Below are 24,970 nucleotides of genomic sequence, written 5' to 3'. Positions count from 1 at the left end.
CTCCTGGGTTCAAGCTATTCTCCTACCTCAGCTTCCCAAGTAGCTGGGATTATAATTGCATCACCACACCCAGCTAATTTTTGTATTTTTAGTAGAGATGGAGTCTCACCATGTTGGCCAAGCTGGTCTTGAACTCCTGACCTCAAATGATCCACCTGCCTCGGCCTCCGAAATTACTGGGATTACAGGCATGAGCCACCGCAGCTGGCCTAAAAAATATATTTTAGAGACTGGGTCTCACACCATGTCACCCAGGCTGGTCTTGAACTCCTGACCTCAAGCAATCCTCCTACTTCAGCCTCCCAAATAGCTGAAATACAGAAATGAACAACCATGCCTGGCTCAGTTTTGTAACTTTCAATACATAAAGAAATTACAGGCCGGGCACGGTGGCTCACGCCTGTAATCCCAGCACTTTGGGAGGCTGAGACAGATGGATCACGATGTCAGGAGATTGAGACCATCCTGGCTAACATGGTGAAATCCCGTCTCTAATAAAAATTCAAAAAAAAAATTAGCCAGGAGTGTTGGCGGGCGCCTGTAGTCCCAGCTACTCGGGAGGCTGAGGCAGGGGAATGGCGTGAACCCGGGAGGCAGAACTTGCAGTGAGCCGAGATTGCGCCACTGCACTGCACTCCAGCCTGGGAGACAGAGCGAGACTCCGTCTCAAAAAAAAAGAAGAAAGAAATTACACTGCTTACACTGTAATTAATTTCATCTTTTCATTAAATTAATAGGTAATAAAATTTGATATAAACTTAGTGTCAAATACTCATCCCTTTGCTTAATCAGTATTACAGAGACAAATTCCAGAATGGTGTGCCAACATAACCTTAAATCTCACAATAAAAACTAGGTTTTAACAATATCCACAGGGAAATTATGTTATTTTCCAGCAACGTCTAGTGTTTAGAAGCAAAAGGCAGTTATAATTGATCACTATTTGCTTAGTGATCATACAAATCAAAGACAGTCTAATGCAAATGGTTAAGAACACAGACTCCAGAGCCAGGATACTAAATTAGAATCCAGGGCAACTCAGTTTCCTAGCTGGATGGTCTTGATAAAGTTACTTAACCTCTCTGTACTGCACTTGTCTCACATGTAAGATGGGGATAATACTGCCTACTTAATAAAGTTGTGAGAATTAAATTAGTGAATATATGTAAAGTGTTTAAACAGTACTGACACAGAGTATGCACAATATAAATGCTAGTCCAGGTATAATAATCTCAAACACCTATACTTATGGAAGGAAGAGTGCTTTCACACAAATACTCTATACTTTATATGGTTCTTCCAAATATGTCTAATGAAAATTTTATTTTTCATAAAATATATCTGGAATTTGTGGCCAATTTCTTGAACAATTATTATAAATGGTTTTCATAAATCTTTGTGAATATTAGGAAGCAAGAGATTCAACAAAAGCATTATCTGACAGTGGAGCAATATTCAAAAATCCTGTTGCTACATAAGCCAAAAGTGACATGGATCCGAGACAACTCAAAACAAAAATATTACACACAGAACAGAAGCAACTGTGCAGTATCAGGAAACTGCAGCCTGCTGCAATACACTTTTTCTAGTGATAAGAAACTTCACATGGGGCCACATGTCTAATAAAGATGACTGAATCCCAAAATTATATTGGTAACATGGAAATTCTTGATAGAGGAAGAATATTCCCAGAAGTGTGACCAGTTAGGACCAAAATAAAAGGTACAATTTACCCAATTATTATACCTAAGTACCCAGCCTTATTAAATATACGTTCCTCAATATCAAATTGTACTAACAAAAAAATCAGGAAACTAAGCTCCTAGTAGAGAACTGGTCAAAGGGAAGATCTTTGTAGAGTCAACAGTTTCCCCTGTCCTACAATTTGGCAAAATAATCTCATAAGCACAAGGAGGTTAATATGCTTGCATTAAAAATGTTAAGTTACTTATAATCCAATTTAAATGTTAAGTTGAGATACCTTAACATGTTCACATGACTTTTTTTAATTCACAAAAACGTTCTTATCTATCTTTATTTTAAGGTGTTTTCCACATACATGCTTCATGAATTTTATTTTCTTTTAGGAGATGTAAAAAAGTCTACAAATCTTTATTCTACTATTTCCCAAAATATACCCAATTACTGGCAAAAATGTTAATAATTATTAAACTGAACTGATGAGAAAATACAAAGGTTTATTACTGGATTAAATAAGTTTTTCCATGTGCTTGAATTTTTTTATACTCAGTATATATTCTATTATATGTATACACAGAATACAACTCTATCGGTATTGAACTTAGTTTCTCATTGCATAAAACGGCCATAGATGGTCAGATCAAGTAATCCTACTCATTTTACCCTGTATTACTGAAAATAAAAATGAGAGGGGGGAGGCAAATAAAGACTTTAATATGTTTAATGATGTTTTCTAAGGGTTAGACTTTTATTTTCTGACATTTTTCTACACCTCTATTGAAATACATTTCACATATCATAAAACTTACCCATTTAAAAAATCCAGTTCAGTGGCTTTTAGTGGTTTATTCAGAGTTTTACAACCATTACCACAGTCTAGTTTTAGAATAGTCTCATCACCCCATACCCACCAGCAGTCATTCCCTACTCCTCCCCACCCAACATTCCTGACAAACACTAATCTTCTTTCTCTCTCTATGCATTTGTCTATGCTTGACTATTTCACATAAATAGAATCATTACAATATGTGATCTTTTGTGACTGGTTTCTTCCACTTAGAATGTTTTCAAGGTTCATCCATGTTGTATTATGCATCAGTAGTTCTTCCTTTCATGGCAAAATAATATTCCACTGGAAAGAATACATTTTGTTTATCCAGTCAACAGTTACTTGTACTTATGGCTGTTTTCACTTTTTGGCTTTTTTTTTTTTTCTTTTTTGAGATGGAGTCTCGCTCTGTCGCCCAGGCTGGAGTGCAGTGGCCGGATCTCAGCTCACTGCAAGCTCCGCCTCCCGGGTTTACACCATTCTCCTACCTCAGCGTCCGGAGTAGCTGGGACTACAGGCGCCCGCCACCTAGCCCGGCTAGTTTTTTGTATTTTTTAGTAGAGACGGGGTTTCACTGTGTTAGCCAGGATGGTCTCAATCTCCTGACCTCGTGATCCACCCGTCTCGGCCTCCCAAAGTGCTGGGATTACAGGCTTGAGCCACCGCGCCCGGCCACTTTTTGGCTTTTATAAATAATAAAGCAACGAACATTCATGTACAAGTTTTTGTGTAAACTATTGTTTTGATGTCTTTAGGGCGCGCGTGTATCTATATACACACACACACACACACATATATATATATACACCTGGGAGTAGAATTACTGAGCTATATGGCAAGTCTATGTTTAACATTTTGAGGAGCTGCCAAAGCATTTTCTAAGACAGCTGCACCACTTTACATTCCAGCAATGTATGAGAGTTCCAATTTCTCCACATCCTCACCAGTACTTGTTATTGCCTATCTTTTTAACTTTAGCCACCCCAGTCGACGTAAAGTGGATCTCATTGTGGTTTTGATTGCATGACTGATGACTAACGATGCTGTATACTTTTTCATGTCATTGGCCATTTGCATATCTTTAGGAAACGTCTACTTCTTTGGTTGCACTCTGTCACCCAGGCTTGAGTGCAGCAGTGCAATCACTGCTCACTAAAACTGCAACTTCCCCTCAAGTGATCATGGGCTAACATTTTTTTCTATTTTTTGTAGAGAAGGGGTGTTACTATGTTGCCCAGGCTGATCTCAAACTCCTGGGCTCAAGTGATCCTCCCACCTTGGCCTCCCAAAGTGCTAGGATTACAGGCATGAGCCACCTCAACCAGCCTGTTTATTTTTAAATTGGGTTGTCCTCTTATCATTGCATAGTAAGTTATTTATATATTCTGAATAACAAGTCCTTTTACAAACATATATTTGCAAATATTTTCTTCCATTATGTGGGTTTTGTTTTCACTTTTTGAGACAGTCTTGCTCTGTCGCCCAGGCTGAAGTGCAGTGGCCCAGTCTCAGCTCATTGCAACCTTCACCTCCCAGGTTCAAGCGATTCTCCTGCCTCAGCCACCCAAGTAACTGCGATTACAGGCACTCACCACCATGCCCGGCTAATTTTTGTATTTTTAGTAGAGACAGGGTTTCACCATGTTGCCCAGGCTGGTCTCGAACTCCAGACCTCAAGTGATCTGCCCACCTTGGCCTCCCAAAGTGCTGGGATTACAGGTACGAGCCACTGCACCTGGCCAAAATAAGGCTTTATTCAGAAAATTGAAATAGAAATAAACCCTTTAAAACTAAAACTAGGCCGGGCTCGGTGGCTCAAGCCTGTAATCCCAGCACTTTGGGAGGCCGAGGCGGGTGGATCACGAGGTCAGGAGATCGAGACCATCCTGACTAACATGGTGAAACCCCGTCTCTACTAAAAATACAAAAAACTAGCCGGGCGTGGTGGCGGGCGCCTGTAGTCCCAGCTACTCGGAGGCTGAGGCGGGAGAATGGCGTGAACCCGGGAGGCGGAGCTTGCAGTGAGCCGAGATCGCGCCACTGCACTCCAGCCTGGGCGACACAGCGAGACTCCGTCTCAAAAAAAAAAAGAAGAAAAAAATAAATAAATAAAACTAAAACTAAAATACTTTTTTTTTTTTTTTTGGAGACAGAGTCGCTCTGTCACCCAGGCTGGAGTGCAGTGTTGTGATCTCAGCTCACTGCAACATCCGTCTCCTAGGTTCAAGCGATTCTCCTTCCTCAGCCTCCCAAGGAGATTGGACTATAGGCTTTCTGGGGTTTTTGGTTTGGTTTTGTTTTTTTTGAGACAGAGTCTCACTCTGTCACCCAGGCTGGAGTACAGTGACGCCATCTCGGCTCACTGCAACCTCTGCCTCCCGGGTTCAAGCAGTTCTCTGCCTCAGCCTCTGGAGTAGCTGGGATTGCAGGTGCCCGCCACCACGCCCGGTTAATTTTTGTATTTTTAGTAGAGATAGGGTTTCATCATACTGGCCAGGCTGCTCTTGAACTCCTGACCTCGTGATCCACCCACCTCGGCCTCCCAAAGTGCTGGGATTACAGGCGTGAGCCACCACACACCGCCAATTCTTTGTATTTTTAGTAGAGACAGGGTTTCACCATGTTGGTCAGGCTAGTCTCAAACTCCCAACCTCATGATCCACCCGCCTCAGCCTCCTAAAGTGCTGGTATTACAGGCATGACCCACCATGCCCAGCCTAAAATATTTATTACTAAAAATCAGTAATATTTTCTTGCTGTTGAGAAAGAGAAAGCAACAATAATGTCCTTCTACTCTTTGACTAAATACCAGGAATTAGTTATTTTGCTAAACACCAAAAGTAGTATTTGGAGAACTGAAGAGGTAATAATAGTAACTGGAGAGTAGAACAGAAAAAGAGGTCAAGTAGGTGTTGTAGTGCGGCTGTAATTGGCCTCACTGTGACCACTACAGAAAAAACCCTTTTTCATCATAGCTATACTGCCCCTAGCCAAGGACGTGAAGAACATACCTTATTTAACAAGATTAACAGTGTAAAACTAACATATAGTAATCTGGAATGTGATTTTTTTTTGACATCCCACTTGATAAATAGTTGATTGTAATGAGGATGTGGTTTTATTTTGTGGATAAAGAGTAGCATTGCTAAGAAATAGCAAGTGCTCCAAGCACAACAAACCTGACTTTGTGTTGTGGTTTTGCGGGAGTTAAAAAAAGAAGTTGCGCCAGGCGCGGTGGCTCACTCCAGAAATCCCAGCACTTTGGGAGGCCGAGGCGGGCGGATCATGAGGTCAGGAGATCGAGACCATCCTAGCTAACATGGTGAAATCCCATCTCTAATAAAAATACAAAAATAAGCTGGATGTGGTGGCAGACGCCTGTAGTCCAAGCTATTCGGGAAGCTGAGGCAGGAGAATGGCCTGAACCCAGGAGGCGGAGCTTGCAGTGAGCCAAGATCGTGCCACTGCACTCCAGCCTGGGCTACAGAGCGAGACTCCGTCTCAAAAAAAAATAAAATAAAATAAAATAAAAATAAAAAATAAAAAAAGTTAACTGTGAATGTTAAATAGGAGAATGCATTATTATTGCATGTGGTTCCCCCCCTTCCCTGGTATGTACTTGGCATTTCCATGCCATAGTGGAAGTCAAAAATTGCCATGATACTGTTTCAACATACTATGGACTTAATTCAGAAAATGTTAGGACAAATTTGCTATCAACATTCTTTGCATTCACAGAATTGCATAAAGAGTTTCTCTTTGGTAAAGATGAAAATTACTAAGATTATTGTCCTCTAATGCCAATCATCATAAAATGAAAATCAAATTAGCATTTTGCCAAAACATGCCTATAGAAAACTGGTTAGTGTTTGCTTTTTGGAAGACTGTAGATAATACAGTGTGAATATACAAGAAACATGAGATATTCCAAACATCTTATTTGTATCATACTATGTCTCTAGTTTCTCTTCTTAGAAAATAACTATCCACCCAGCTGCTGAAGAGACACCAAAATAAAAGTTCTATCAAGTTTAAATTCAAACATCAGGCTTCCCTCTAACGGGTTTTAAAAATAGCAATAATTCAAAGGAAGAAAGATTGTAACCATGAAAATTAATGAAAAAATATTATTTCTGCTTTCAGGAAAAAAAAGTAGTGAAAAAACAGCACACAAAACAAGAATCGTATAGTAAAAATAAAGCGTTCAATTATACTTTTATTATTTTTAATATTTAAAATTCATTGTCAAATATTCTATATAGCAACTTTGATTTCACATGCATTTGCAATACAACTATGCAGTATGAGAGACTTGTCTTCTTTCGTGGTTCCTCAAACACTCACAGGGATTTCTTGGGTTGTAGAAAGGTGACGGGGACAGGAAGAGGCTTGGGGTTTCTGTTTGTGGTTTTTTCTTTGTGAGGTTTTTTTTTTTTTTTTTGGTCTGTGGTTTTGGAGTTTTTGTTTTTCTTGGTTTTTGATTGGGTTTTTCTGCTTTTTGTTTTGTGGCTCACTTTTAACTGGAATTAATTAGCAGAAGAAGATAAACAATAAATATCAAATCCCTACCACAGGCAAGGCATTGTTCTAAGTATGTACCTACATCCTCTTTTATTTAACAATTCTTTGGAATGGATATTATTGTGCAGTTATACATATGAGAACCATAAGATGCGTAAGAGTTATGACCTGTTGGCTGGTGCAGTGGCTCATCCCTGTAATCCCAGCATTTTGGGAGACTGAGGCAGGTGGATCACTTGAGGTCATGAGTTCGAGACCAGTCTGGCCAACATGGTGAAACCATGTCTACTAAAAATACAAAATTAGCTGACCATGGTGGTGCACATCTGTAATCCCAACTACTTAGGAGGCTGAGGCAGGAGGATCACTTGAACCCAGGAGGCAGAGATTACAGTGAGCCAAGATCACACCACCGCACTCCAGCCTGGGTGATGGCAAGACTCTGACTCAAAAAAAAAAAAAAAAATTAGGTAAAACATGATCACTGTAAAAAATCCCAGCTGTCTTTTTTACAGAAATTGATAAGCTGATCCTAAAATCCATTTGGAAATACAAGGGATCCAGAATAGCCAGTCTTGAAAAAGAATAAAGTTAAAGGACTTACACTTAATTTCAAAACCTATTACCAAGCTACAGTAATGAAACAGTGTAGTACTGGCATAAAGACAGAAAGAAATACTGGTCAAGAGAACAGAACTTATAGTCCAGAAATGAAACCTTATATATATATTCAACTGATTCTCAAAAAAGACGTGAAGACCATCAATAAAGGAAAGGACACTCTTTTCAATATATAGTGCTGGAAGAACTTTTTGTATTCATATACAAAATAATGAATTTGGACCACACACCACACACACCTCACATCACACACAAAAATTAAATCAAAATGGATCAACAACCTAAATATAAGGGCTAAAAGCATACAACTCTTAGAAGAAAACATAGAGGTAAATCATAGGGATAAACCTTCATGACCTTAGATTTGGCAATGGCTTCTTAGACATGAAAACAAAATCATGAGCAACAAAGAAAAAACAGATAAGCTAAACTTCCTCAAAATTAAAAACCTTTTTGGCATCAAAACAACATTATCAAAAGAGTAGACCGGGTGTGGTGGCTCACGCCTGTAATCCCAGCACTTTGGGAGGCCGAGGAGGATGGATCATTTGAGATCAGGAGTTCAAAACCAGACCAGCCAACATGGTGAAACCCCATCTCTACTAAAAATACAAAAATTAGCCGGGCGTGGTGGTGGGCACCTGTAATCCCAGCTACTTGGGAGGCTGAGGCAAGAGCATTGCTTGGTTCAGGGAGGCGGAGGCTGCAGTGAGGCCAAGATCATGCCATTGCACTCCAGCCTGGGCAACAGAGCAAGACTATCTCAGGGAAAAAAAACATATATATATACATATATTTTTTTTTAAATAGTTAAAACCCTACTGAAATGAAACCAATAAAATAAAATTCAACTTAACGTAAACAATAGTTACTGAAATATTAATTTTCTTTTTTTTTTTTTTTTGAGATGGAGTCTCGCTCTGTCGCCCAGGCTGGAGTGCAATGGCCGGATCTCAGCTCACTACAAGCTCCACCTCCCGGGTTTACGCCATTCTCCTGCCTCAGCCTCCCCAGTAGCTGGGACTACAGGCGCTCACCACCTCGCCCGGCTAGTTTTTTGTATTTTTTAGTAGAGACGGGGTTTCACCGTGTTAGCCAGGATGGTCTCGATCTCCTGACCTCGTGATCCGCCCGTCTCGGCCTCCCAAAGTGCTGGGATTACAGGCTTGAGCCACCGCACCCGGCCTGAAATATTAATTTTCAAACAATTCTATTTTAGCTTTGACTCTGAATAAAATATAAACCTCAATTTCAAAATATCACAAAGATTGGCTGGGAGCAGTGGCTCATGCCTGTAATTCCAGCACTTTGGGAGGACGAGGCAGGTGGATCACTAGAGGCCAGGAGTTCCAGAGCAGTCTGGCCAACATAGGGAAACCATGTCTCTACTAAAAAAATATTTTAAAAATTAGCCGGTCTAGTAATCCCAGCTACTCAAGAGGCTTAGGCATGAGAATTGCTGGAATTTGGGAGGTGGAGGTTGCAGTGAGCGGAGATCATGCCACAGCACTCCAACCTGGGCAACAGAGTGAGACTCTGTCTCAAAAAAATAAAAATAAAAATAAGGCCAGGTGTGATGGCTCACGCCTGTAATCCCAGCACTTTGGGAGGCCGAGGTGGGCAGATCACTTGAGGTCAAGGAGTTTGGGACCAGCCTGGGCAACACAGTAAAATCTCCTCTCTGCTAAAAATACATAAATTAGCTGGGCATGGTGGCGCACCCTTGTTATGCCATCTACACCAGAGGCCGAGGCAGGGAATCACTTGAATTCAGGAGGTGGAGGTTGCAGTGACCCGAGATTGCGCTACTGCACTCCAGCCTGGACGACAGAGTGAGACTCCATCTCAAAAAAAAGAAAAAAATTAAAATTAAAAAAAATCACAAAGACTACAAATACTCAGGTTTAAGCAAACTGCCAACTTTCTTGAATTAACAGTAATTCCTATTTGCTTTGTCAAAAATGTAGATACTTACCTGCCTCAATGGAATGAAATCCTAAAAGCCTAGTGTTCCCAAATGATGAAGAGAAAGAAATATGCATATTTTAATTTAGAATTTTGATTCGGAATTAATTTTAACCTAGTTGGAGTATACATAATCATTTATGTATTTATTTACTCATTTAAGAGACTGGGTTTCGCTGTGTTATCCAGGCTGGAATGCAGTGGCACAACCCTGGCTCACTGCAACCTGGACTTCCTGAGCTCAAACGATCCTCCCACCTCAGCCTCCAGAGTAGCTGGGACTGCAAGTGCACGCTACCACACCCAGCTAATTTTTGCATTTTTTGTGGAGAGAGTCTCGCTATGTTTACCACACTGGTCTCTAACTCCTTGGCTCACTACAGCCTCAAGCCCCTGGGCTCAAGCAATCCGCCTCCCAAAGTGCTGGGATTACAGGAGTGAGCCACTGCACCCGGCCTAGTGGATAGTGCATACTAAGCAACATATACCCTGCTTTTGCCTAGCACATACTGAAAACACGGCATTAAAAACAATCACAAAAGTTAAGCTGGGAGCTGAGAAAAATCACATACTGTAAAATAAATCTGTACTGTAAAATAAATCACATACTGTAAATTAATCTCAAGAAGCTCCTGAAAATGTCTCAAGAACTCCTATGTTGCACTCTCCCTAACAATTTAGACTTTCTACAGATATTTTCTGATCATCTACCGTGTGCCAGGCACCATGTCAGGTACCAGGATGCCATGGTGAGGTACACACAGAACCGGCTCCTGCTCGCAGGAAGCCTACTCTCTAAAACAGTGCTTGCCAAGCTCACCTGATCACAACTTCGGAGCTTAAGTTCAAAATCAGCTTCTCTGCTTTGGTGAGCCACACAGTCCATGGCATTTCTATCAGGCGCTCCTAATGATTCCTACACTCTAACGGGTTTGAGAGGCAGGGGTGCGGGTAAGCTCGAGAGCCCAGAGCCATCCCGTCCAGCGGGGGCCCCACCTCTAAAGTCCATGTCACTCAGCATCCTTCCCCCTGACTAGTGACTCAAACACAGCCCGAAGCTGAGGTGGGTGGAACGCTTTCCAAAATAGCGCTCTGTGATGAGCCACCGACAGACTTGCTCGCCTCCAGGGACGAAGAGCTCACTCCTCACAAACCCCACCCGGGAAAGGTAGCACCTGAGCCTCCCGGGCTGAGCCGACACCTGTCTCCCCAAGGGTGCCGCCTACCGCTCAGGTAGACTCCAGTCTCCAGGTTCCGCCCCACGGGGGCTGGGGTGAGGGGGAGGCGCCGCACGCATTAGGCGCCGACTGTATACCGACCCCTCTCCACCCCCGTGAGTGCAGGCCAACACCCACACACACCCTCACACACCCACACACACTCTCGCGGAAACTGAGGCAGGCAGGCGGCAGACCAGGTCCCGCCGCCTGACGGCTCGCGGCTGGGATCGAACCCGGACTGCGAGACGCCTTCCGCCTCGCAGGCGCTCCTCAGCAGCTGAGGCCCGGCCTCAGCTCCCACCGCCGGAGTTTCACAAAGAAAGTCTCCCGGCCCGAGCCCCTCACGCACTCACCGGCGCCGACGCCGGCGGCGACTCGGGCTCCCGCCGCCTTCGGCTCCTTGCTGGGGTCGGCCCTTGGGTCGGCTCGGGCGCCGGCGGCGGCGACTGCTCCATCCCTACGGGGCCCGGGCCGCGTCCGCCTCGAGCTAACGGTCCCGCCAGCTAGGCGCGCGCGCCGGTTCCGCGCGCCATGTTCCCGCCGTGCTGCGCGCCGCCGCGGCGACCCTCACTGCCCCCCCAACCGCGCGCGCCCCCGCGGGCCCACACACGTACCGCGCACGCGCGCGTTCGCCGCGCCCCCTCCCCGCGCGCCCCGCCTCGCGCCCTCTGGAGCTGGCCGCTGTTCCCAGTGTCTCGCCCACCCCCGCCGGGCCCATCCGACTCGGCGGGTGAGCAAGCAGTTCCTCGCTATACACCGCCGCCTGTCTCTCTGCAGAACACCCCGGACCCGACCCCTCGGCCATTTCCCCACACTGCCCCTTTCGCTTCCCCCACGACGCGGGGACTGAGACGAGGGTCCGGGCCAGGAGGGACTTCCCCGCAAGAAGTCCGAGCTAAGGACGCCACTAAGGGGGCGGGATCGCCATCGTGGAGGTGTGCAAGCACGTGCTCGCATCCCGGAGACAGCCAGACTCAACCGAGAAGCCGAGTTCAAGTCCCACATCTCCACTAACCCTTGCGTGTTAGGGTCAGGGCTTCGGGACTTGTTTCTCCTAAATCTTTTTATTATTATTATTATTATTTTTATTTTATTTATTTATTTATTTTGAGACGGAGTCTCACTGTGTCGCCCAGGCTGGAGTGCAGTGGCGCCATCTCCGCTCACTGCAAGCTCCGCCTGCCGGGTTCGCGCCATTCTCCTGCCTCAGCCTCCCGAGTAGCTGGGACTACAGGCGCCCGCCACCACGCCCGGCTAATTTTTGTATTTTTAGTAGAGACGGGGTTTCACCGTGTTATCCAGGATGATCTCCATCTCCTGACCTCGTGATCCGCCCGCCTCGGCCTGCCAAAGTGCTGAAATTACAGGTGTGAGCCACCGCGCCTGGCCTGTTTCTCCTGAATCTAAGGACTCAATGTAATAATCAAGAGAAAGCCTCAGCACCGCGCCTAGCACTTAGTAGGTAGTGATCAAGAAACAAGACCTCTTAAGTGGTTTTTAATGGTTAAGGACCACAGGTTCTCAAGAAAGGGAAATCTCAATTCAAGTCCCGCCTCCATCTCTTGAAAACTGAGAACCCTTGAACAAGTCACTTAGAGGAGCCAAAGATCCTTGATTTCTGCGTGTGCGAAAGGGGAGTGTGGCAGTAGCACTGCACAGGGTTGACTGAGCTTTCAGGGAGATAATGACTGTATGGTCATGCCTCTCTTAATCACGGGATGGTTCTGAGAAATGCCTCCTTAGGTGATTGCGTCATTGTGCAAACAGCAAAGTGCACTTACACGAACCTTGTGTAGCCTTGTATAGCCTACTACACGCCTAGGATGTATGGCTTAGCCTATTGCTCCCAGGCTACCACCTGTACGGCATGATGTTTACTGACTATAGGCAATTGTAATACAATGGTAAGTACTTGTGTACCTGAACGTAGAGAAGGTACAGTAAGAGAAGAGCAAGTTTGGTGACTCCCTGTATAGGGCACTTACCATGAAAGGAGCTTGCACGACTGGAAGGTGCTGTGGACGAGTCAGTGAGTGTGAAGGCATAGGACCTTGCCTTTCTGTGGGCACTTTATAAACACCATATGCTTAAGAGCTTACCAGAATTTTTTAAAGCTTTTCTTCAATAATAAATTAACCTTAGCTTGACATTTTTTTTTTTTTGAGCGGGTCTTGCTCATCTCCCAGCAGGCTGGAGTGCAGTGGCAGGATCTCAGCTCACTGCAAGCTCCACGCCTCGGGTTCGCCATTCCTCCTGCCTCAGCCTCCCGAGTAGCTGGGACTACAGGCTGGCCACCTGCGCCTGGCTAGTTTTGTATTTAGTAAAGGGGTTTAAATGCGTGTTAGCCAGGATGGTCTCGATCCTGACCTCGTGATCCAGCCCGTCTCGGCCTCCCCAAATGCGGATTACAGGCTTGGGCACACGGTACCCGGCAGCTTACTGGCTTGACTATTTAAAATTTTGCCAAGGCATTGGCTCACACCTGTAATCCCAGCTGCTGGGAGGCGAGGGCGAGCGAATATTGAGGTCAGGAGTTCGAGACCATCCTGGCCAACATGGTGAAACCCCCATCTCTGCCAAAAATACAAAACTTAGCCAGGCATGATGGTGTGCACCTGTAATCCCAGCTACTCAGGAGACTGAGGCAGGAGAATCGCTTGAACCCAGGAGGTGGAGGTTGCAGTGAGCCAAGATATTGGCAGTGAGCCAAGATATTGCCAAGATACAGCCTGGGCAATAACATGCATGGAGCTGTCATCTCCTGTGATAACAATGCCTTCTTCTTCCAGATTACTTCCCGAAGGACCTGCCTGAGGCTGTTTTATAGTTAGCTATTTTTTAATGTAAATAGAAAACATACATTCTAAAATTATGAAAAATACTAAATACACCAGAGCCAGGTGCAGTGTCTCATGCCTGAAATCCCAGCACTTTGGGAGGCTGAGGCGGGCAGATCATCTGAGGTCAGGAGTTCAAGACCAGCCTAGGCAGCATGGTGAAACCCAATTTCAGCTACAAATACAAAGATTACCTGGGTGTGGTGGTGGGTGCCTGCAATCCCTGCTACTCGGGAGGTTGAGGCAGAAGAATCGCTTCAATCTGGGAGGCAGAAGTTGCAGTGAGCCAAGATCGCACCACTGCACCCCAGCCTGAGCGACACAGCAAGACTCTATCTCAAAAAAATAAACCAGTAACATAGTTGTTAATTATCAAGTATTATATATTGTATGTAATTGTACATGCTATGCTTTTATAGAACTGGCAGCACAGATTTGTTTACACCAGCATCACCAGAAACACAGTAATGTGTTACCCTAACATTACAATGGCTACGTCACTAAGCAATAGGAATTTTTCAGCTCCATAATCATCTTATGGTACCACCGACTTACATGTGGTTTGTCATTGACTAAAATGTCATTATACAACACATGACTGCATATCCCAGGGCCTAATGCCTGACATACACAAAGCTGAGTTTCACTAGTGTAATTCCCACCCTATCCATCCAAGACTCCTAAAAGTTTAATGAAAGGGGCTGTGCTCCCAAACCCTGTGGTATAAGTAGCTGGCGGGAGTTCGCCCAACTTGGGGCTGGAAGGACTCTTTCTTCCCACATCTTTGCTTTCCTTTCTCTCCCCCAAACTTCTCTGAAAACCCCAAAGTTGGCAGAAAAACGGAGAATGTTTTCCCTACTAACAAAAAGAATCTTCAAGAGTCTCTTGGAATTTGTAAATGGTTGCATTTACTAGTCTGGTTTTTTGGGGGTTGTTTTTGTTTTTGTTTTGAGACAGAGTCTTGCTCTGTCATCCAGGCTGGAATGCAGTGGCGCAATCTCAGCTCACTGTAATCTCCGCCTCCCAGGTTCAAGCGACTCTCCTGCCTCAGCCTCCTGAGTAGCTGGGATTACAGGCACACACCACCACGCCCGGCTAATTTTTTTGTGTTTTTAGTAGAGACGGGGTTTCACCATGTTGGTCAGGCTGATCTCGAACTCCTGACCTCGTGATCCACCTGCCTCGGCCTCCCAAAGTGCTGGGATTATAGATGTGAGCCACCACACCCAGCCTTCTAGTCTCGTATTTTTCTTATTCAAGTAACGAGAAAAAAAACAAAAAAAAAACAAAAAAACAAAAAAAAAAACTCCACCAAGAGTAAAACAGAAAAAAGGAACAAAACTGATAGCATGACTGAAAAGGCCTGGGGTGGTACCTCACTTTAGGCATAGCTGGATACAGGCACTTATACAACATAAATCTCTCTAATCTCTCAGTTGTTTCCCTTTGATTACTTCATTCTCATGCAGTGCTTTCCACATGGTGGCCTGAGCGGCTCCTAACTCACGTCTGCCCAAGAAAGCGGAGGCTGTTCCCCGATAGTTCCAGCCAAAGTCCCAGGGCTGACTTTCACTGGACCCATTTGGGCCACATGCCCCTGCCTGAGCCAATCACCACATCCAGCTTGGCCAGACCTGGCTATGAAGCCCCTTCAGGAAGGCGCTGGGGTCATCCTCTCCAGAAGGACATGGGGAAAATGGGAAAGTGGAAGGAGGGATGCTTCCTTCTGAAAAATAGGGAGGCAGTTACCACAAGAGGTATCGGGTACAGGGCTGGCACAAACAAGAGCTATCCATGGCACCATCATGTAGGCATGCAGCAAGTCCACCATGAAGCAACCTGGCTGCTCCGCAAAACAGAGTCACAGTTAATTCAGCCAATGAGAAATATCCCTCTACCTGGGTTCCCACCATTCACCCCAGGCCTGGCAAGTCCCAGATTTGCTTGGTCAAGGGCAAGCAAATTACCTACCTTTTATGCTGCACAAAAAGCTGAAAAGATTATCTTACTTCTCTGGCTCAAGAACTTTCTATGACTCTGGCTACTTATGTGGCTCTCCCACCCTTAATGATAGAAGCCGACATTCATGAATCCCTTACCACATGCCAGGTACTTTATGGACCTGCCTCCTCCAAACAGCATAGAAGAGGTTGGTACTCTTACTGCACCCATTTTACAAATATGGAAACAAAGACTCAGCAATTTGAGGTAATTTACCCAAAGCCAAAGTTAGGAAGTGCAGAGTTCAGTTTGGCACAATATTGTTCTCATCATTGCCGTCCCAGCTCCATTTGTTAATGTTTCAAAGTCCTAAACCCACCTCCAGCTGGGGAGCCAGTGGGAACAGCTCCACAGCAGAAGCCTCTAGGAACCCCTTCAGCTTTGCAATGGTGGGAGTGGGGGTAGGTGCAAAAGATACTTAGCTTTCCCATCCTCTCCCATAACTTGTTTTTTTGTTTTTGTTTTTTTGAGATGGAGTCTCACTCTGTCCCCCAGGCTGGAGTGCAGTGGTGCAATCTCAGCTCACTGCAACATCTGCCCCTGGGTTCAAGCAATTCTCGTACCACAGCCTCTGGAGTAGTTGGGATTACAGGTGCCCACCACCACACCCAGCTACTTTCTGTATTTTTAGTAGAGATGGGGTTTTACTATGTTGGCCAGGCTAGTCTCAAACTCCTGACCTCAAGTGATCCACCCGCCTTAGCCTCCCAAAGTGCTGGGATTGCTGAGCCACCACACCTGGCCCCATCTCCCATAACTTGATGGAACAGGGAAAACAATTCCTCCAAGAGAATATTAGAGTGAAATTAGGAGAGAAAGTAGGTGCTGGGTAGCCTTAAATCAGCAGCTGATTTCTCACATTGGTGAGTCAATTAGTTTTCTACGGCTGCTGTAGCAAATTACCCCAAACCGATCGGCTTACAACAACACAGACTTAATATCTTATTGTTCTACAGGTCAGAAGCCTCAAATCAGTTTCACTTGACTAAAGTCAAGTTGTAAAGGACTGATTCCTTCAGCAGGTTCTGAAGGGAAAACCCATTTTCTTGCCTTTTCATGTTTTTAGTGGTTACCTATAATCCTTGGATTGTGGCCCTTTCCTCCATTTTTAAAGCATACCAGTCCAATTTCTGCACAGTGCTATGGTTTGAATGTGACCCCCTGAGTTCATGTGTTGGAAATTTGATCTCCAATGCAACAGTGTTGAGAGATGGGACCTTTAAGAGGTAATTAGGTCATGAAAGATCTGCCCTCATTAATAGAGTAATGGTGTTATCTCAGCAGAGGGTTAATTATCATGGAGGTGGGTTCCAAATAAAAGGATGAGTTCAACCCCCTTTCTCTCTTGATGTGATGCCTTCCATCATGGGATGACACAGCAAGAAGACCCTCACCAGAAGCGGGCCCCTCGATCTTGACCTTCCCAGCCTCCAGAACTGTAAGAAATAAACCTGTTCTTTATAACTTACCCTGTCTCAGATATTGCATAGCAATACAAAAAAGACTAAGACACTCAGTCATCATCACATTGCCATCTCCCCTGACTGCTGAGTCCCTCTTAAAAGAGCACTGTGGGCCAGATGTGGTGGCTTATGCCTGTAATCCCAGCACTTTGGGAGGCCGAGGCGGGCAGATCACAAGGTCAGGAGTTAGAGACCAGCCTGGCCAACATGGTGAAACTGCATCTTTACTTAAAAATACAAAAATTAGGCCGGGCGCGGTGGCTCAAGCCTGTAATCCCAGCACTTTGGGAGGCCGAGACGGGCGGATCACGAGGTCAGGAGATCGAGACCATCCTGGCTAACCCGGTGAAACCCTGTCTCTACTAAAAAAATACAAAAAACTAGCCGGGCGAGGTGGCGGGCGCCTGTAGTCCCAGCTACTCGGGAGGCTGAGGCAGGAGAATGGCGTAAACCCGGGAGGCAGAGCTTGCAGTGAGCTGAGATCCGGCCACTGCACTCCAGCCTGGGCGACAGAGCGAGACTCCGTCTCAAAAAAAAAAAAAAAAAAAAATACAAAAATTAGCTGGGCATGGTGGCAAGCGCCTATAATCCCAGCTACTCGGGAGGCTGAGGCAGGAGAATTGCTTGAACCTTGGGAGGTGGAGGTTGCAGTGAGCTGAGATTGCACCATTGCACTCCAGCCTGGGCAACAAGAGCAAAAAACTCCATCTCAAAAAAAAAGAAAACGAAAACAAAAACAAAACACTGTGATGGGACACTGGACCCACAGGCAACATAGGATAAGCTCCAATCTCAAGATGCTTAATCACATCTGCAAAGTCCCTTTTGTCATGGAAAGGAACATATTCTTGGATTAAGATGAGGACACTTTGGAGGGGCCATTTTTCAGTCTACCATGGAAGATATCATGAGAGGGAGTTAATATAAAATGCTCTAGAAACAGAGAAGGGTGGCAGGACATGGTGGCTCATGCCTGTGTCCAGCACTTTGGGAGGGAGGCGGGCAGATTGCCTGAGCTCAGGAGTTCAAGACCAGTCTGGCCAACATGGTGAAACCCCATCTCTACTAAAAATACAAAAATTAGCTGGGCATGGTGGTGAGCACCTGTAATCCCAGCTACTTAGGAGGCTGAGGCAGGAGAATCGCTTGAACCCAGGAGGCGGAGGTTGCAATGAACCGAGATCGCACCATTGCACTCCAGCCTGGGCAACAAGCGTGAGACTTCATCTCAAAAACAAAAAAAAAAGAAAAAAGAAAAGAAATGAAACGAAACAGAGAAAAGCCAGCTAACTCTACACGAGTGGGATAAATGTCCCAGGAAACCACAGCCTCCACATTAAATATTCAAATGAGCTAAAACCCATCTACTTGGCAATCTCAGCCTCATTCCTTTAAACATGCAAACCACCTAAATTCCCAAACCCCCTACACCAGGCCAGCCAAGTCTCAGAATGCTTAAATACCCTTTAATGGAAATTTCCAACCACCAACCTCATTTGCTAAGGAAACAGCTGTGCGCCCTTGACCCTGCCCTGACTGAATTGCCAGTGGCATTTGAACCATGGCACTCAATTCATGGCATGGCCAGCAAGCTACAAAGTGTCCTAGCATCAACCAAGCAAAGTTATAAAAGCAGTTTCAGTGGACAATAAGGAACGTTAGTTTTAGAGTCAAAAAGACCTGGGTTGGGTCCCAGCTCTGCCATTTACCAGCTGTGTGACACTGGAAAAGTTACCTTCCTCCTCTAACTTTGGTTTCCTCACCTGTGACATGACAGTGGCTGGAGGACCTCACTCATAGAATCACTGTGAGGACAAGAACAGCCAAAGGTAAGTCTTCGCACAGGGCCTCCCTGGTCACTGTTGGGTCAACATGACATAACCATATGCCTTATCTCCACTTCCAAAACCCAAACAGCTCTCAAAAACAAGTCATTGTAGCTCCTTTGGAAGAAAAGACTGATAAGAACCAATATGCAACTACCTATAATCTTTCTTTATCCCTCTTACTGTGAATATTTGCTGTGGAAATATTAACATGTTTGGTCTCCACTGGGGTAGGACTCCGCATGTGTAGGACTCCACTGGGGTGCTACACATACACATAGCAGATATGCCTTATCATCTTCCTAAAATTGGATCATTAAATTTCACAACTTATCTAGCCCAAAGGTTTCAGAGACTGTAGACCTGTATCTTTATGAGGGCGAGGATAAGAATATAAACTGGCCTGTTATTATGCACCAAGGTACCTGCTGTTCTCATGAAGATGTTGGCAGCCAGTCCGCCAGTCTCTACAAACTCCACCCCCAACCTCATTATGTTCCTTTCCCTGGAACTTTCCAAGGGGTCCTTAGAATTTGTATTCGGCTCTCACAGGCTGAGACCACGGTGACATCCTGGGAAACCTGCCTAGTGATAGCCAAGGTGTAGTTCCAGATGAAAGGCACACAACAACTTTAAATATAAAAAAGCCAGCTGGGCGTGGTGGCTCAAGCCTGTAATCCCAGCACTTTGGGAGGCCGAGACAGGCGGATCACGAGGTCAGGAGATCGAGACCATCCTGGCTAACACGGTGAAACCCCTAGTAAAAAATACAAAAAAAACTAGCTGGGCGAGGTGGTGGGCGCCTGTAGTCCCAGCTACTTGGGAGGCTGAAGCAGGAGAATGGCCTAAACCTGTGAGGCGGAGCTTGCAGTGAGCTGAGATCTGGCAACTGCACTCCAGCCTGGGCGACAGAGCGAGACTCCGTCTCAAAAAAAAAAAAAAAAAGCCATTCAGGCTAGGCGCAATGGCTCACGCGTGTAATCCCAGCACTTTAAGAGACCAAGGCAGGCGAATCACCTGAGGTCCAGAGTTCAAGACCCGGCTGGCCAACATGGCAAAACCTTGTCTCTACAAAAAATATAAAAATTAGCTGGGCATGGTGGTATATACATGTAATCCCAGCTACTCAGGAGGCTGAGGCACAAGAATCGCTTGAACCTGGGAAGCAGAGGTTGCAGTGAGCCAAGCTTGTACCACTGCACTTCAGGCTAGGCAACAGAGTGAGACTCTATCTCAAATAAATAAATAATAAAACCATTCCACTAAAGAACCAATTATCAAGCAGAAGCACAAAGCCCAGGTTCCATCAGTTTTTTATTTGTACATCAGTGACTGTGAAAAAGCAATTATTCCCATAATTAAAATACAAATTATAAAAAACGGACTTAAAGAAAAGAAAGATGACAGAATGAAAGAAGGTACATTTCTTTCATGTTCAAACCACGGAGTTCACAATACAGCAGCACACACAGCCAGGCGCTTTGTGGTCTCGGCACCCTCAGCTTCTCCTTCATGGGGCCGCTTTCGACTAGTAGAAGGCTGAAAATAAATGGAGAAATGTTCAAAAGAAAATCACCGGCTTCTTTAAGATTATCAAAGTTCCCCAATACACTTCCAGTAAAGTGGGGGCATTTGATGTGAAATTCTAGTACCAAAAATTACTGGTTGTCATCATTGACAACTGAGTCCTCACCACAGCCCCGAACTCAGATATGCTTATCTAATAGATATTTCTCTCCCTTCTGGTTTCTGACCTCTGAATGATGTATACTGAAAGCAAGTAGCATAACCAACTTCCTCTTGATTATCTTCTTCTAAATATCAAGTTTAAAAGGACTATAATTCCTCTCAGTTGAAGCCCCAGGTCTTGCTGTTTTGCGGGAAGGCAATCTTTGTGCCTTAGTTGTTTTCCCATATATAAAATTGGGAGGAAGGCTGGGTGCGGTGACTCATGCCTATAATCCCAGCACTTTGGGAGGCCGAGATGGGCAGATCGCTTCAGATCAAAAGTTAGAGACAAGCCTGACCACCATGGCAAAACCCCATCTCACCTAAAAATACAAAAATTAGCTGGGTGCAGTGGCAGGCACCTGTAGTCCCAGCTACTCGGGAGACTGAGGCAGGACAATTGCTTGAACCCAGGAGGCAGAGGTTGCAGTGAGCTGAGATTACACTACTGCACTCCAGCCTGAGTGACAGACCAAGACTTTGTCTCAAGAAAAAAAAAAAAATTGGGGACAGGAAATAGTGGGAAAAAGGAGAGCTACCACTCAACAACAACAACAACAAAAAAGCAGGACTGGAATTAACTTATACTTACAAAGAACTTTAAAGAATAAAATTATAATCAAGGAATCAACTACTGATCCAAATTTTAATTTTTCCAACAAATTTATATTTGAGCCTCTAATAGACTCTTTCAAAACTGCCTTGCAGATGACCTTTTGGATGACAATCCCTGGCTGTGCTTATCTGTCTATTATGTGTTAGATATTAAATGTATCCTGCATTTTTAAATCTAAGGGTGCTGGAGTGGATCAAGTTAAAACAGAGTTTTTACTACGTTAAAACTGAAACAATGTTAAGCAATTGCTACTCAGGAAAATCTTCAAACACATCATCTTTGCTTATCAGCTCCTTAAGCCCAGACTACATTTAGTAATCATCAGGAATACAAATGCCTGGGCTAGAACCTGGGGTAGAGCTGTGGATTCATTTTCCTCAGACAGCAGATCTTGAAACTTTCTCTTCATGTCTTCATCCTGTGAGGGAATTAAAAATATAAGTAGCTGTGTCTGAAGGATAGAAAGCTCCTAGAAGGACAGGGCTAGCATGCCCCTGGAAAGAGGGAGGAAAAGATATCCGTCCAAGAATCATCCCCTTGATGAAGATCCCACAGCGAAGGCATTATATGTTGCCCCCCTCTACCTTCCCAGAGGAGTCTAATTAGCAGTCAATGCTCCATCAATCCTGGCTGACTCACATCCACATGCCTAAAAGCTCTCAGTGGGTCAATCACAGCCTCCAGCAGTCAAGAGTTTCTAAATTAGTATCCCAGATCCTGAGAAAGATGGCAATCAGGAGGCCAGAGGCTGGGCCTGACTCCATGCACCTCCTCAAATCCTTCCGGGACCACTCTCCACCTGCTGCCCCTGCCATGAATGAGGCCAGTCACCCAGGCTATCCTAACAACCAGTCCAGCACCCTAGGAAAATTCACCCAGCAGATACCATACAAATTGTCAGAAGTACTTGAGCCCACAATATCCCAGAGCTCAGGTCTAATGAGAAAGGGAGACAATAAACAGAACAAAGCATTACAGGTGTTTCATGCTGCAGAAGCGGGAGATGAGGAGGGCACAGACAGTGTGTATAAAAGTAGCTCCCACCTCTCTGGATGCTCACTTTTGCAGGGTTCAAGGATTTGCATTAGGAAACCCTGAGAGGTGGTCTGGTGCAGCTCTCCTCATCTTCACCAAGGTGAAAGGAACATCTATAACTAGGAATGTGGCCTTTGAGTGCTGGCCAGAAGCCCAGTTCAGCCACTCACAGGTGGCATGTGCAGAATACAGACCCAGAGTTATCTGATTCCAATGCCTCATGTACTTTCCCACCCAACTCCAGCCCCACTGAGCCAAGCATACCACAGTGGGCAAAGGGAGAGGATACAGTAAAGTCCTCCACCATTTGGCAATTTGATGGATATGGAAATTATACAACACTAGGTTGGGCATGGTGGCTCATGCCTATAATGCCAGCACTTTGGGAGGCCAAGGTGGGAGAACTGCTTGAGGCCAGGAATTTGAGACCAGCCTGGGCAACATAGTGGGACTGTGTCACTACAAAAAAATTTTAAAATTAGGCCGGGCACGGAGGCTCCCACCTATAATTCCAGCACTTTGGGAAGCCAAGGCGGGTGGATCACCTGAGGTCAGAAGTTTGAGATCAGCCTGGCTAACATGGTGAAACCCTGTCTCTACTAAAAATACAAAATTAGCCAGGCATGGTGGTGCACGCCTGTAATCCCAGCTACTCAGGAGGCTGAGGCAGGAGAATCGCTTGAACTCGAGAGGCAGAGGTTGCAGTAAGCGGGGATCACACCACTGCACTCCAGCTTCGGTGACAGAGTGCGACTCTGTCTCAAAAAAAAAAAAAAAATTTTAAAAATTAGCCAGACATGATGGCATACACCTATAGTCTCAGCTACTTGGGAGACTGGGGCAGGAGGATCACTTGAGCCTGAAAATCATGGTGCAGTGATCATGCCACTGCACTCCAGCCTAGGTGAGAGAGCAAGACCCTGAGGAAGGAAGAAAGGAAAGCAGCAAGGAAGGAAAAAAGGGAGCAGGGGAGGAAAGGGGGGGAGGGGAAGGGAGGGGAGGGGAAGAGGAGGGGAGGGGAAGGGAGGGGAGGGAAGGGGAAGGGGAAGGAAGGAGGAAGAAAGAAAGAAGGAAAGAAGGACCAGGCACAGTGGCTCACGCCTGTAATCCCAGCACTTTGGGAGGCCGAGGCAGGGCAGATCACTTGAGGTCACTCTGTTTTAAGTTTCTCAGTGTAGCTCCCCATTGCCATATGACAGCAGCAAGCTCATCTGGATTCCACTCCACACCCTCTCATGGCCTTACTTAGGGTCTCAGTTATCTTGCAGTGTCACTCTCAAAAGTCCATCTCTCAGCAGCCCTTCAGTGAAGCCAAACAGAGGGGTCACAAGCCTAATCGGGCCTATATTTAAACAAGTAAACAGGTCAGGCGCAGTGGCTCATGCCTATAATCCCAGCACTTTGGGAGGCCAAGGTGGGTGGATCACCTGAGGTCAGGAGTTCAAGACCAGCCTGACTAACATGGTGAAACCCCGTCTCTACTAAAAATACAAAAAGGAGCTGGGCATGGTGGCAGGCACCTGTAATCCCAGCCACTTGCGAGGCTGATGCAAGAGAATCGCTTGAACCTAGAGGCAGAGGTTCCAGTGAGCTGAGATCGTATCATTTCACTCCAGCCTGTTAGACAAAAGTGAGACTCCGTCTCAGAAAACGAAATAAATAAATAAATATTGATTTTCTTCAGGATGTCTACAATTATTCCCAAATATTAAATTAGCCAGGAACAGTGGCTCATGCCTATTATCCAAGCACTTTGTGAGGCTGAGGCGGGAGCATCCCTTAAGGCCAGGAGGTCGAGGCTGCAGTGAGCTATAATTGCACCAGTGCACTCCAGTTTAGGCAACAGAGGAAGACCTTGTCTCCAACAATAAATGAAATAAAGATTAAATTATAATATCCCTTAAAAGCAAACAGAAGAAATCCTCTATTTCAGGCAGTAAATACAAGGCAGAGAGTAGATATAAGGGATGCTCCCAAAACTGGGCACTCTGTTAATGACAAAACAAAGACCAGAATCCACATTCCCAACACTCAGTCCAGCGCCAGACCCACAAAACCATTTGGTTTTTTTTGAAAACACTGAATTTTCCCAAAATAAAACCCAAACTATCACTAACAGATGTTTTAGATGGTCAGTCTTCATCTTTGTCTTCATTCAATGCTCATTCCTCCTTTTACTGCAAAAACAAAAGGTGGATAAAAGAGTGTTCCAGGGAGACCCTGCAACAGAGTTGAACTTCACCTTCTCCTTGGTTGTTAATAAGTTATCTTTGAGACAAAGAAGTACAAGAAAAATAGGCTATGCTTGCTCATAAATTTCAGGCAGATGCAAACCCTGTTCCCAGGCTCAACTGGCCAGCTCTATTTTTTTGTTAGAGATGAACACAGCTCCTGTACCTCTACATTTAGACCCAAGAGTTTCCCTATTAGGACACATGAAAAGAGCCAAAAGACATGTTTCTCTTTTTCATCAAACTTAAAATCCCCACATGCAAAGGCACCCTTTGTTTCCAAACCCCTTTCCTCCAGGGTCCTGCTGTTTCAAATCTGTGTGGTCTATTAAATGCTAAATCATCTGACAGATTTCTTCTGGGGAGACTGTAGTTT

The 24,970-nt window shown here is 45.1% G+C and overlaps 2 protein-coding genes across 7 annotated transcripts in view; both read right to left on the bottom strand.

Annotated features, from left to right (window-relative positions):
• The window catches only part of TTC28 (tetratricopeptide repeat domain 28), a 719,970-nt gene extending 708,517 nt beyond the window's left edge, over positions 1 to 11,453 (bottom strand). For all 3 annotated transcript variants that reach the window (XM_031656035.1, XM_031656036.1, XM_031656037.1), the window contains exon 1: positions 11,211 to 11,453. In XM_031656035.1, the coding sequence (XP_031511895.1) occupies positions 11,211 to 11,312 (102 nt within the window). In that variant the 5' untranslated portion in view covers positions 11,313 to 11,453. The remainder of the gene's footprint in view (positions 1 to 11,210) is intronic.
• Positions 11,454 to 20,280: 8,827 nt separating this feature from the next.
• The window catches only part of CHEK2 (checkpoint kinase 2), a 44,881-nt gene continuing 40,191 nt past the window's right edge, over positions 20,281 to 24,970 (bottom strand). For 2 of the 4 annotated variants that reach the window (XR_004178923.1, XR_004178924.1), the window contains exon 12: positions 21,707 to 21,746. Coding sequence is in view for 1 of the 4 variants with exons in the window: in XM_031656385.1 (XP_031512245.1) it covers positions 20,434 to 20,523; positions 21,678 to 21,746 (159 nt within the window). In the remaining 3 variants the exon portion in view is untranslated. Of the gene's footprint in view, positions 20,524 to 21,677; positions 21,747 to 24,970 lie in introns of those variants that run through there. The other 2 variants (XM_031656385.1, XR_004178925.1) reach the window with 2 other exon arrangements.

Source organism: Papio anubis, chromosome 16 (assembly GCF_008728515.1).
Source record: "Papio anubis isolate 15944 chromosome 16, Panubis1.0, whole genome shotgun sequence".
NCBI classification, from domain to species: Eukaryota; Metazoa; Chordata; class Mammalia; order Primates; family Cercopithecidae; genus Papio; species Papio anubis.
Note: the sequence above shows the minus strand (reverse complement) of the source record. Positions and strands in the feature narration are given on the sequence as shown.